The sequence below is a fragment of the Antechinus flavipes genome, chromosome 2, assembly GCF_016432865.1.
Source record: "Antechinus flavipes isolate AdamAnt ecotype Samford, QLD, Australia chromosome 2, AdamAnt_v2, whole genome shotgun sequence".
NCBI classification, from domain to species: Eukaryota; Metazoa; Chordata; class Mammalia; order Dasyuromorphia; family Dasyuridae; genus Antechinus; species Antechinus flavipes.
Window position 1 is genome coordinate 128,311,848 of NC_067399.1, and position 14,826 is coordinate 128,326,673.

General features: G+C 34.4%; 1 protein-coding gene across 1 annotated transcript in view; it reads left to right on the forward strand.

Moving 5' to 3' along the window:
• UNC5D (unc-5 netrin receptor D) overlaps positions 1-14,826 on the forward strand; it is a 790,136-nt gene that overhangs the window by 468,499 nt on the left and 306,811 nt on the right. Inside the window, exon 4 of the mRNA XM_051975504.1 lies at positions 13,187-13,290. Coding sequence (XP_051831464.1) covers positions 13,187-13,290 — 104 coding nt within the window. The remainder of the gene's footprint in view (positions 1-13,186; positions 13,291-14,826) is intronic.

Sequence of the window (14,826 nt, forward strand, 5' to 3'; positions counted from 1 at the left end):
GGAATTAATTGTTATTTAAATGTTTGGTAGAATTTATGTGTAAATTCATCTGGCCCTGGAGATTTTTCTTAGGAAATTCATTGATGGCTCGTTCAATTTCTTTTTCTAAAATATAACTATTTAAGTAATTTATTTCTTCTTCTGTTAATCTGAGCAATTCATATTTTTTGTAAAGATTCACCCATTTCAATTTCATTGTCAGACTTGCTGTCAAAATAGCATCTAATTATTGCTTTAATTTCTTACTCATTGATGGAAAGTTCATCTCTTTCATTTTTTATGCAGGCAATTTGTTTTTTTTTCCTTTGCTTTTTCTAATCAAATTAGCCAAAGGTTTATTTATTTTGTTAGTTTTTTCATAAAACCAACTCTTAGTTTTACTAATTACTCCAATAGTTTTCTTAATTTCATTTTTATTAATCTCTCCTTTGAGTTAATTAGATCTACTGTGCAAGATATGATGACTAAGTCCCCCCCAAAAAATATAAAACAAAAGAAAGTTCTTATTAATGGATAATAAATAATTGTTTTATTATCAACAACCAGAATAAGGCTTCTTTTGTATTAGATAGTCAATGGAAGATTGGTGTTTTGGAGTGTATGTGTTTGTGTGTTTGTGTGTGTGTGTGTGTGTGTGTGTGTGTGTGTGTGAATTAACAAATTTTGTAAATTAAAAAAAATGAATTATTATGATCTGCAATTTTAGAAGTTAAAACTCTTCTTTAACTTTATTCTTTAACTGTTTACTCATAAGATTAAAATGGAGTAGGATGAAATGAAATTGAAAATCATTTTTAAAGTGCTTGTCGTGTGATGGATACTATGCTAAGTATCAGTGATACAATTATAAAAAGTCATGTTTTTCTTTTCTTTTCCTCCAAAGACTTACATTTTATTTGGGGGTAATAATACAAAAAAAAAGGAGAGTTCATTAGCAAGTTACATGGGAAATCCTTGAGGTCTTTAGATTCCTAGAACAGGTTGGAAGGCAGAGCCAAAAAGTCCTTAGGGTTGAATATATAGCAGATGTCAATGCTAGTATGTTAGAGAATATACCAGCAGAGCAAATGATAAAACTCATGATCTTTAGAGGCCTGTGGTTGGGAATGTTGTAAAGCCTGGTGATCTTCCATCTTAGTTGAAGAATTATAATCATTGATTGATTCCCTCCTTATCAAACAGGTGGTGTGAAGTCATATCCTTTCAGCATTCAGAGATCTAGAGGGACTGCAGACAGTGATCATTGGTAGCATCTGGGTAAATGGCTATCAATCTGAAAACTTTAAAGAGATGAATGCTGTGCTAATATTTTGGAGTCTACCTCACTTGGAGGTAGGTTCTGTGTGGGCAGGAGTTGTCTGAGACTCTTTGGGTAAGACATCTCTCTCTGCCCTGATAGACTGGTCCTTTAAAATATTAAAGTTAGAATATGGTACAGCACAAGCATGTACATTTTCCTATCCTTCCTAAGAAAACAGGTTTGTGGTTCTCTTGAAAGCTTAAAGAAGACAACCAACTGAGGATCACAAAGAAAATTTCACCATTGAGCTGTCTTTATGAATCTCCATCTGCACAATGTCCTTCCACATGCAGGGGACATCTTCTGGAAAGGACATTTTGCAGGTAATGCTTCCTAGTGGAGTCATGTGGCTGACTTAGCATCTGGCTTCACAGTCAAGCCATAGATCAAAAGGACAAATCCCAGTAAATATGTTGCCTAAGGCAGGGTTATCATTGTCTTTCCTTCCCTATCCAGCTGCTCCTTACAAGCTGGAGTTTAGTCAGAAAAGGACAAGAAGAGCATACAACAAATTGTTCCTAACACTAACATTTCATAAAACACAAATTGATCTATAAATTCTACCTGCATGTTTCTATACAACTTTTATTCACTTGGGAAGTAACCATGTAGACTGATCTAGATAGAAATATATTTCTAAATACTTTTCCATAGAAGAAGGCTGCAGAACCCAAGGGAGACTGTTATTCTGTTCTGCCAATGTTCAAAAAATACTTTTGAATTGATTTAAAATGTCTTGAACTGAGTTGAATGTAATTGGAATGAAAGATAAAGACCACGCCAGATGACAAACATTTGAAACAATGGAGGATGAAAGAGGCAGTATTATTGGATTTCTTCAGGGGGGTGGAAGTTCTAATCACTAAAGGTCTTCAAAAAATACACAAAGGATGACCACTAGTGAGGAATTTTGTACAGAAGATTATGTGCAAATAGTGTTTGTATTAATAATTTCTAAGATTCATTCTGTGACTAAGGATAGACCAAGTATACTTGGTCTATACAAGTCCCTAATATTCAGTCTATGCTAGTGTGAAGAGGGATAAAGGGCGTAATATAATACTATTCTGCTTATGATAGTGTGTGAATACATACTTTGTGATGTCAGGTTTTTTGTATTATAATAAAGAATTAAAATCAACACCAGCTATACTAAGGAATGTCATTTTCAAAACTTGCCCAAGGTGACTAGGATAGTAAGGGCCAAAATTTTGGCACATGAGGGTTATATTTCAAGAAACTAGGTATCATCAGCCTGGAGAAGAAAAGACAAAGTAGAGACAGAGTATTTGTCTTGAAGTATTTTAGAGACCTGCCACTTAGAAGATACATCTGTATTTACATATAACCAGTCCCATCTCTGTACTTTTGCACAAGCAATCATACCTGGAGTGTATACCTTCTTCATCTCTACTTTATATAATCTCTTAGCTTTCTAAAAAGTTCAGCTTTATAGGCACCTTCAACAGAAAGTCTGTCCTGATGTCCACATCTCCAGGCAATAGTGACCTCCCCCCAAAACATAATATGTTTTCCCTAAAAAAAGGTAATCTTCATGAGAGCTGAGATTATTTTGGTGTTGCGGATCTTTATTTTTCATTTCTGGAATGAATGCAATCAGTACTCATTTGTTGTTATTCAGTCGTGTCTAACTCCTTGTGAGGAAATTGAGACAGGCAGGGTTAAGTGACTTGCTCAGAATCACAAAGCTAATACCGTGTTTGAGGCTAGATTTGAATTTAGAAAGATGAGATTTCCTGAATCCAGTCACAGAACTCTACCATGTGCCAGACCCTGAGCTAACAGAAAATTAATGTAATATGAGTTAGAAAGAAGGTACTACATATAAGAAAATAATACTTCTATCTATGAGAGTATAAATAATAATAATAAAAGTCTCCCAGGAAGATGGATTCTACTTATAATACTTGTCATAGATGGAGATACAAAGTAAGGGAGCTAAGAGGAATCTCTCACTGCATAATTACACATATTTACCAGCAAGATTCTGGTCTCTTCACCATTGCATTGAAAGAGGAGAAAGTATTCTTCAAAGAGTTATTCAGTTGCTACAGTAGCATCCTTTACAACACAGAGGCAGGGGGAATGGACAGGCTTTCACCAATCATCTACAATGATCTCCAGATGGTGCTCAAATAGTGGCTCTAATGGCAGCTCTGAACAGCAGACCTCCAAGTCTTTATAGGAGAAAGTAGAGAAAGACAAGTACTTAGCTCTGGAAAGTCCTTATGGTGTCAAAATGGAGGACGAAGCATAAAATGTCTACTTCTTGACCCAATTTCTTCTCTTCCTTGGCAGAATTTTCTGTAGTCGTAGATACTAAGGTATCATAACATAACTAAGTGTCATAACATCGGTAATGAGGGGTCTGACACATTATCACAGACACAATGGGATACGTTTTTCAGGAAGCTAAGAGATTATATAAAGTAGAAATGAAGAAGGCATACATTCCAATCCAGAGATGGGACTGCTTGTACGTAAATACAGATGTATCTTCTAAGTGGCAGGTCTCTAAAACATTTTAAAGCAACTATTCTGTCTCTACTTTGTCTTTTCTTCTCCAGGCTGATGATACCTAGTTTCTTCAAATAACCTTCATGCACCATAATTTTGATCCTTACTCTTCTAGTCACCTTGGGCAAGTTTTGAAATTTGCATTCCTTAGACACAAAGCTTTTCCTCAAGAAGCTTATATTCTGTTGTCATAAAGGACAGAACTAAGAAAATATGTGGCAATTGCATAGGGAAATTTCAACTCAACATCACTTTTTTACACAAAGAGAAATCTCAATTCAACTTGATTTTCTCTCACTTTCTAACCATCAAAGCTGCCAGAGTGGTCTGATTTGTCTGAGGTAAAAACTAATCATCATTGGAATTATTCAAACAAAAGCATGATTCACTGGACATATAACTATGCTATACACATGTGTACATATGTTTGCATATATAAATGTATTGTATATATGTATGCATTGTATATTGTGTAGGTATGTGTACATTTGTACATACACATATGTACCTACCTTATAAAATCATAATTTAAATTAGTCTTTCATAGCCTTTTGGTCCCTTTATGGTAAAGGAGTCAGACTGAGTCAGAGACTAAGGAAGCTAGAATTCAGTGTTTTTTCCTGGCAATTTACACACTCCTTTACGTAACACATCGTTCTATTGGCCTCAATGGCTTAGAAGGGGAACAAAAAATGGTGAGAAATAGAAAGCTAAAAATGTTGCCTTTAAAATACATTTTATTTCTTCTTGTTGCTGTGTTGGCTTTTCTTTTCTAAGCTCTTCTTTTATTTCTTCCCTCTTCCTTTTCAAGTGGGGCCCTGAATCCTAATGAGGCAACCAGTACTAAAAACCTAAGGTTATTTTTAGGTCATTCTTTTTATAAAATGCTTTGCAAGTTTCTTTTGCTTTGATTACCTGTACAGGGTTTTTCATAGTATGGAGAAAAAAAGGAAGGGGTTTCCCCAAGCTAATGTCTTAAAATCTCTGCCTTTGTTTGTAACTGATTTCAGCATATTGTCACCCTCCACAATCATGTGAAAAACTCCAGGATTGTGGTAACACATTGATACTTACTCAAGACCAGTTTGCTCTGATCATAACCCTGTTATAAATTAATCCAGAAGATTTTGTTATTGTGTTATAGGAAGGGGGGTCCAGAAGCCTTGAATAGCTCAGTTCTGCAGGTAACTTCTTTTAGCCTCCACATCTTCATGGACATTATGAATCATCATAAATTACTGTCTGCTTGGTAGAAGATGCCTGTCTAAGAAGTATCATGGATCAATCATTAGAATGTTAGAGAGATGCTCAGGCAAAAACTAAAACCTGAAATGATAAAAAAGAAAATTGATTTCTCTCTCCCTTTCCTTATCTTTATTGGCTCTCTAAAAAAATGGTGACAAAACAATAATGATGCTCACATGACTCTTATGCTTTATAATATAATTTATTCTCAAGAAGTCAATGAGGTAAGCATTGTAGGTATCATATTTCCATTTTACAGATGAGGAAACTGATTCATGCCTAATTAAAATGACTTCAAGGTTATATAGCTAATAATTATTAAAGTCTGGTATCTAGGTTGTGAGACCTGTTTTTTTACCACTACTACATCATGCTGGGGTAGTATGTTTAAAGTTTGCAAAATTCTTTATATTTATTATTGTTGTCCACTCGTTTTAAACAGTGTCTGACTCTTCATGACCCCATTTGGGATTCTTTTGGCAAAGATACTGGAGTGGTTTGCTATTTCCTTCTCCAGCTCATTTCGCAGATAAGGAAACTGAGGCAAATGGGGTTAAGTGACTTGCTCATCACAGATAGTAGGTGTCTGAGGCTAGATTTGAACTCAGGGAGATGAGTCTTCCTATCTTCAGGCCTGTCACTCCAAAGCACCACCCAGCCGCTCTTTTTCCATTACATCATTTGATTTTTACAACTACTCTGTGAGACAGGTAATATTATTATGCATTTTACAAATGAGGAAAATGAGGCTGAGGGAGGATAACTTACCTTGCAAGATCCATAAATTATCATTAAAGGATTCTGAGGTCCTCCTTATGCAAGTTCAGTCCTGTACATTTTACACCCCCAGACATCATATGCCATATATACTCTATACAATTGATATGTACTTAGCTCCTTAAAGTTTGCACACATATTTTATATACATATATGTGCATGCATGTATATAGATACCTGCTTATATGTGTATATTCTTATTCAGCTGTCCAGGCACTGTGTAAAGCAGATAATACCTTTATTTTTTTAACTTGATTTTATAGATGAGGATCATAAGCTCTAAAGTAGCTCCTATTGCTAGTAAGTGTCAGATGTAGGAGTCTCCACTTTATATCCTTACACTGATTCAGCACTGCCATGCTTTGTCATTTTTTTTTTCAGAAATGACATTGAGCAGTCATTGATATCAGAGATGTCTGATACTTCTTGCATGGATCATACTTTCATTTGTGATATTTGTTATTCATATAGCAGGAGCCTAAGAAACAGAACAAAACAAAAACTCATTAAGAAAATTACTAGAACAGTAATACTTCACCAAGGAATAGAGTGTTTTTGGAAGATGAGTGGTATAAGAAAGGATGAAATCAGAGTGTAAAGTTGCAGAATATCTGTTTTTTTTAGTTTATAAAATGAATTATGCAGATGAGAACAAAAGTTTTCTAAATAGTCATGCAATATTATGGTCTTTTTGTTTGGGAAATATGTTGTTTTGCTGAAATTCTGAGTATTTCACTATATGAAAACTCATTTTCTTAAAAACTGTTTTTGGAGAATTTATTACTTTGAAAATATTTCCATATACTTCTATGCTTCAGAAGTTATGTAATTTCAATGTAGAAGATTCTTTCAATGATGTAGATTACAACTAGCTGCCCATTCTCACAACCATCTACCTTAATACATAGCTTCAAACATTACTGAGGTGAAAAATTTGTCACTTGCTAGTTAACTGCCTTGATCTGAACTTCTCCACATAAAGCTGCACTGGTTATTAGATTATATCCTACTTCTGGGGCTGTATTTAAAATCTTTGTAGGCTATTAGGATTTACTGAGCTATGGTTATATTGACAACTTTTGGGAATTCAGCACTACCTTTGTGTAAGAGAAACATAAGAGTAGGACTTAGTGAAGAACCAGTGCATGCATGCATACATACATGTATATGTATATATTTATGTATGTATACATATATGTATAACATTAACTAAATTAACAACTAGAAATGAAAAGCAAAATGAAAAAGACTGTAAGTGTTATCTATAATACTTTGCCCAATGGGTTTGCCCTGTTTAAGTATTCTTGAGAGGGAAATGAGTTGATTACTTCCTCTCTATTTATATACCTCCAGTTACATGAAATCAACCCTTTTCATTTTTGGTCAGCTCACATCTCCCAATTATTCTTTTTTATATAAAGTAAAACCCTATCATCCTATAATTTTGATCTATTGATCATTTGATTCAAGATATACCTTTCAAAGTCTTTTCAAAATCTCATGGAATAAGGCTAAACTAATTTCCATATTATATTGCTTCAGAATAATAACCATTACTACAGAACTTTACAGTTTGCAAAGTAATGTATACACATACATATACACAGGTATCTGTGCATATATGTATATGAATGTACATATATATATAATGAGCATATACACACATATATACATGTCATTTGAGTCTCAGAACTCGGCAAAGTAGTTATTATTTGCCTATTTTATAAATGGGACTGACAGATACTAGGCATCTGAGGCAGGATTCAAATACAGCTCTTATTTACTCAAAATCTAACATTGCCCAATCTGCAACCTAGCTTTTCCCAATTTGTACTATGAATCATCTGTGCTTGAGTCTAAATATCCCCCATTCCTTCAATCAATATTCATCAACAAGTATTTATTAAGTGGTAAATATATGCAAGAGGTAACTAGGAGGTACAATGGATAGAAAGCTGAGTTTGGAGTCAGGAAAATCTGACTTCAAATCTGGCCTCAGACACTTACTAGTTGTGTGACCCTGAGCAAGTCATTTAACTTTTTCTCAGTTTTCATTTTTGTAAATGGGCTGGAGAGAGAAATGGCAAAATACTACAGCATCTTTGCCAATGAAACCCCAAATGGAGTCACAATGAGTCAGACACAACTGAAAACAATTAAACAACAACAAATATATATATATTTATATATAGACACTTGCCTATGTAATAGGCCTATGAATGAATATATATAGTATTATGCTACAGCTTTACTTCTTTATTCTGGGCATATATTTCTATGAGGAATTGTAGTTATCCCTTCATAACTTTTGATGCTACTTCTTTTTACCAACTTATCTGTCTTAATATTTAAGTAAATGCAAAAGGGTGGATATAATAAAAGAAGGGGGAGAACTGATAAAAATGGAGGATATATTGGGGAAGGTGGTGATCAGAAGTAAAAGAGTGGCTTCAATACAGTGATTGTCAGTCCAATATTGCTACTGAAAGAGTAGTCTTGCAATGGCATGGAAGAGATGTCATTGATCCTAAGGAATCCTAAGAATAAGAATTCATATGTGAATATAGGGAAATTAGGAATTCCATGTATGGAATTTCCTTTATAATTAATTATCTGTCTAAACTGATAGACATCAAGTATTTGAGGAGAAAGTCATAAATGTTGTGAGCAAAAGATCCAGGGCAAATCCTGGAAATATTTCAAAGCCAGAGGCTGACACTGAATTGTAAATCAAAGCTGACCAAACAGAACTGCAGAGGCAAACAGTATACCGATGCTTCCATAGAAAAAGGCGAAATGTCCATGTCCAGCACTATGTATCCTAGAGGGAAGAGGACCATGAAATCGAACAAGACCTGAGTTAAAAAGTTATCTTTTATGCACATCTTGCTTCAGCAAGGTTTGATCACTATCTTCTTAGAGCATTAATAAGGCCAGTTATAAATGCTCAGATTTATACATTTAGAAGTAGAAGGAACCTTTGAATTCATTTCTTATAGTCTCAGTCTGACTCAGACAAGTCTGGTATTCAGGATAGGAACAGAATGAGATAAATGGGGACCACTTAACCCAATTTACAAAAAGTTCATCTAACCATTGCACTGAAAAAGATTATTTGACAGGGATACATCATTGGTGGGGTGCAGCTTCTCTGCTTTTGTGTTGGCTATCATCAGAAGTGAGGGGTAGGGAGGCAGTAGAAAGGGAGTGCTTCTTATTTCTCCTATGCTTAGTTTTGTTCTTTTCTTTTTTCTTTTTTTCTTTTTTTCTTTTTTTTAAGGATACCAGGAAACTGTGGCATTCATTCAAGTCCTGGGCCAATTATGTGTCAAGGATTTTTTTCCAGCATCTTTTAAAGAACAATTAAATTAGTATATCTGGCCTTTTGATATTGCTGGAGCCACATCATATAATCTAATTCCTTCATTTTAAGATTAAAGAAAAAGGCCAAGAAGTTGTACCCAAGGTTACACATATAATAACAAAGCTGCGGAACTTTCTATGGTACCCTGTTTCTCCAAGTTGATTGTTGTAGTTCGGCAATTCATTGATATTCAATTGTTTCAGTCATGGCCAAATCTTTTTGATTCTATTTGGGGTTTTGTTTTTGTTTTTGTTTTTTTTTTTTTTTTTTTGGCAAAGATATTGGAATAGTTGCTATTTCCTTTTCCACCTTATTTTATGAATGAGGCACACTGAGTTGTATCCTTTTACTGAGGCAAACAGGGTTAAGTGACTTGCCAAGGGTGACATAGGCAAGTGCCTAAGGCCAGATTTGAACTCATGAAGTTATGACTCTTCCTGACTCCAGGTTGGCTCTCTCTACTGCGCCACCTAGCTGTCACTCAGTCAGTGATTACAACTTATAAATCTTGATATCAACTTTGTTGAAATGGATCTTTGAAATGCATCTCTTCTGTATTTCAAGGGCACTCATACATTACTTTAAGATGATTTGAAATTAATATGCAAATCTCTTTTTATGAAGAGAAATGTAATTTTGTTGCTCCATGAGGCCAAAATGAGGTGGACAAATTCAACAAATGATTTCAATGCAATGTGCTTCAACCACTCATATGAACTTGTGTCATCGTTCCTGCAGACTTAACAAATGACTCTGATTTTGACTATAAAAAATGACTATAATTTTTCATTGGCTGATTTGGTTTGAATGAGTAAATTATTTTTATATCATTACATTAACTCCTATAACATTGAATGAGCTGATAACTCCCTGGTATTGCTGAGCAGCAAAGGACTATTATTCTGAATTGAATTTTTATTGATTTTCTTGTGCTACAATGAACTTCCTAACATAGTAGCATGAAAGGAAAATGAAAGCTAGACCAAATAGCTTTAGAAAGAGCACTCTCCTGCCCCATGTTCTGACCTGACATAGCACCAGAGTTTCTACTTATTGGCCACTACTGACTTCTCCAGGTATTGATTATGTGATTTTTATCTTATCAAAGTCCCTTGCTTTACCATGTCCTCATCTGTTGGGGGGAAGGGGTATCTTATTCCATCTTTTTTTCTGTATGAAGAACTCAAATCAGATATGGGTTAGAACAGGAGTAAGAAAGAAACAAAAAGAAAGGTATTAATATTCTAAACAATTGCTTCTAAACAATTCTTGTCAATTCCTTATGGAGGTGGGCATTAAGGGGTGTTCTACTTTCTAATTATCTTGGGTATTATTTGGAAAAGTTAGTATAAAGAATAGAGGACAAGTTTCAGAATTTGGTGGCCAGAGAAAAAGTCATTTATCTTCCCAATGTCCCGAGGCATCTTTCTAAGATTGTAAGTTTCAGAAGACTTACCATTTGAATTTACAGTGCTAAGTTTCCTACACTATTAGAATTTTAAGTCTGGTATCCCTTCTCTCCCCCTCCAAAAATGTTGGTTTTTAATGTTTTATAAAGTTGGATGTTACATAGATGAGATTAATGAGAATGCATTCATGATAATCTTTACTATGCCTAGAATCACAATAGATGGTTTTAAGATTCACCAAAGTTTTTGACAGATCATTCTTATTTAATTTTGTATAACACATGGTAAGTTTGGAATTTGGCATATGATAATTTAGATTCAATTGTTTTTTTTTCCCTTCTATGGATTCCTATTTAGTTTGGTATGGGAGAGAGTATCCAAGTAATGCATCCAATATTGAAATAATCTAGAATAATAGCTGAGCTAATTTCCTAATTCCAAGATGAACATATGTGGACGGTGATTCTAGCCATTGGTTTTGTATGTTGGAAAAAACTAGTTTAGTATTATCCAGAGTGACCATGTTAATAGTGTTGAATAAGACTTCTCTTGGATGATGGAGCAGTCAGTTCAAAGAAAAGACTTTCCATTAGCAGACTCTCTAACACCTCATGAGTAAGAGTAAATATCACTTTCCAGCTAGATCCATATTTGCCTCTTTCTGATGAATAACCCATTAGTGTAATCTGGAGTATGATTTTTTGACTTGAGGAAGATACCCCCAGGGGAGTAACAGATAAAAATTTCCGGGTCTAATATGTACAGAGAAAGCTGAGTATTCCATATCAGTGCTCACTCACAGTACCTATTATTATGTCAGTTTCTGTGTGGCTTTCCACTATACTGCAAGCCAGTAACTGAATCATAAGTTTAAAGGGATATGACAATTCATGAATCCTTGAATAACAGAAAACCCTTCTTAAACTTAACGAATAGGAAAGAAAATGAAAAAATTAATCTCACTATGTGTGCTAGTGATATTAGTTTTTGGTGATCTTTTACATCACACAAACTAATGAATAACTCGATAAATATTTCTCTGGAAAAAGAACAATGATTACCTGTAGGAGAAAGAAACATGAAGATGAAGAAAAAATCTAAAGCCAGAGAATACATAGAGTGTTGTGCTTTAAAAAATTTCCCTCTGAATTTTTGATTTGCTAAAATCAAGTTTAATGTATTTATAACATTTATAAAAAATGTAACATTTGGGGTAGTTTGGTGGCTCACTGAATAGAGTACCAGCCCTGAAGTCAGGAGGACCTGAGTTTAAATCTGGCCTCAGACACTTAATACTTCCTAGCTGTGTGACCCTGGGCAAGTCAGTTAACCCCAATTGCCTCAGCCAAAAAATAAAGTAATATTTAGGTATCTGAGCCTTTCTGGGGAATCTTCTTTCATATTATAAACAATAAACAAAATTAAATTAATAAATCCACAGTATGTAATTTGAAATACTCAATTCAAACAAAATTACATCATCAAAGTGAGGAGGGAGGGGGGAAATAGCATCTTTTACTAAGGAAAGCATTGTAAATAAGATATCTAGTTGAGCATTCCATATAGTTCAGTGACAGCTGGAATTGTAAATGTTCTATGAAATTAACAAAATGTTCTTCTGGTCTTTCAGTAGCAGAAAAGGCCAGAACCCCTTAAAAAATAATATAGTACATAATCACATGGTAACCACACCAAAAAGGCTCCTGAAAGAGCTATGTATATATATGTGTGTGTATGCATTTATGTGTATTCTTTGCCAAAATAAGAGAACTCTGCTGGTTAGCAATCAGACACTAGAAGTCAGGAATCTCAGGTTTTGTTCCCAGTGCTGGCACTGACACTCTCTGAGACCAGTGGCAAGCCAATTAACCTCACCATGCTCCAGTCCTCCATGCGTCAAAGGCTAATGGTACAACTTGTTTGTTAAATGCCTTGAGCTCCTAGTGATGGGCATCACACCAGTGCAGAACATTTCTATTGGACTTGAGGGCATTGTATTTTTTAATTGTATGTTTGGTTGGATAGGTTATAGATTTTTGTTGTTGTTTTTGTCATTGAATGCCTCCCCTTCTCCCTGGTTACAAATAAAAAGGCTAATAGGTAATCTCACTCTATTACTGTTTTCTAGGGTCTCCAGAGGACCAAGAAAATGGCACAAATTACAGATTAATAATATATTCTTTGGTTAATAATAATAAAATATATCACATGAAAAAAGCCTACTGTAGCTATATATTTGCATGAATTCATTAGGATAAGTGTTGCATTGTATGTTGTGTAGATGATACTAGTATAAACGTATGGACTTATGAAATCTTGTGTTTTTCTTTGCCAGTTTTTTTTTTGTCTTTTTTTTTTTAAGATCATGAAAAATTGAAAGAGCTAGAAAGGAAAAGGCAAGAATTAAAAACTGAATCATAATAAAAAATATTTGAAGCAATTCTGTTACTCAGAAAGCTCCTACACCAGACAATAATTTGCTTTATTGTATGTTGAGCAAATGTATACAAATTTGCCTTTTCATATTTGACTATTTTGCTGGCTTCTTCACAGATTTACGGAAAAATTTTGAGCAAGATCCCCAGGGAAGGGAAGTGCCTATTGAAGGGATGATTGTCCTACACTGTCGTCCCCCAGAGGGTGTCCCTGCTGCAGAGGTAAGATGCATCTTGAATTTGACTCAACTGTTTTTGGAGGAGATTGTGCACAAGCCCAGTGGGTGAGATCAGTTAATTGTTACAGGTGTATGTGTCATGGAGAACTACATATCCTAGATGTTGAGTAAATACTTAGGAGAAATACAAAAAAGTAGCAAAAGAATGTTTGCCTTTAATATATTGGATCTATTGCCTCGTTGCCACAAAATCCTACACTTGAAGAGTGTGAGTATTGATTCTGTAACTTTACTTTCAAGATCTAGCTTCCTAAGTGCCCTCAAAAGAAAGTGTTATCACTGCCCATTTTTTCAATTATTTCATACAAGTTATTGGTTTTGATCATTATCTATAAAGCATCAAGGAAAGGCAAAACATGTGAGAAGAATGAGTTAGTGGTGTCCATGAAGGAACTGGAGAGGTCTTTTCTGATCCCCATGCTGGTATGATGTTACCATATATCTAACGTGCTTTCTTTCCTATGGAACAGAGAATTTGAAATGCAGAGTTATTGAAGGCAATGTTGTTTTGAATGGATGAACTTTTAAATGTTCTTATATGAGGCAGCAAGGTGGCTCCTTGGATAATGTGCTAGACCTGGAATTCATAAGTTCTGATTTCAAATTTGAGCTCAAACACTTACTATGATACTGATCAAATCATTTAATCTTTGCTTGACTGTTTATTTTTATTTTGGACATGTCTTTTATATTTTATATATATCTTATACATAGATATTATATATATATATATACATATATATATATTACAAATATCTTCAATAATACCTATATTTCAAGATTGTCATGAAGCTTGAATGAAGCACTTAGCAAACCTTAAAATACTATGTAAATGCTAGTCATTATTATTGTTGTTGTTTCTTATGTTAAGGAAAAGGAAGATGAGGATGAGGATTAGGATGATGAGGATGGTGATGAGGATGATGATGATGATGTTCTCTAGATCCTCTATTACACTGTAGGGATACATCAGTGTTATAACATAGGAGTTATTATGACCTTGGTTAAATGATTATCTACCTGAACGTCATTTTTTTAATCTGAAACATGGTAATAGTAATACATGTACCACCCACTTCAACAGGTGTTCATTTAAACCAGATAAGAGAATTGCATAAAGTTTTCAGTGATTTAGCATAGATGGTTAAATATGTGTAGGTTAACATCACTTGAGTAATTATTGCCATGGTGATGCTTTAGATCTTTAAATAAACAATTCAGGTGTGGCTGTGATACAGACAGTACTGTAGAGAATAAAAGACTGGTTATAGTCACCTAGCAGGGTTGGGATTTGTTTTAGTACTGTAGGTTCTAGTGTAGTGTTATCCAGACCATTTATATTCCTTTAATATTGTAAGCCATGAAGTTGTCTACAATGCAGTTATTTAATTCCCAGTGAACAGAGGGAAAAGATTAGTAGCACACAGAAGCTGTTCATTGCTCTCATCTCTCCTCATATTTTTTGTGGTTATCATGTAATTGGAGGGGCAAAGGAAGAAAATGAGGAAATTGCAAAAGA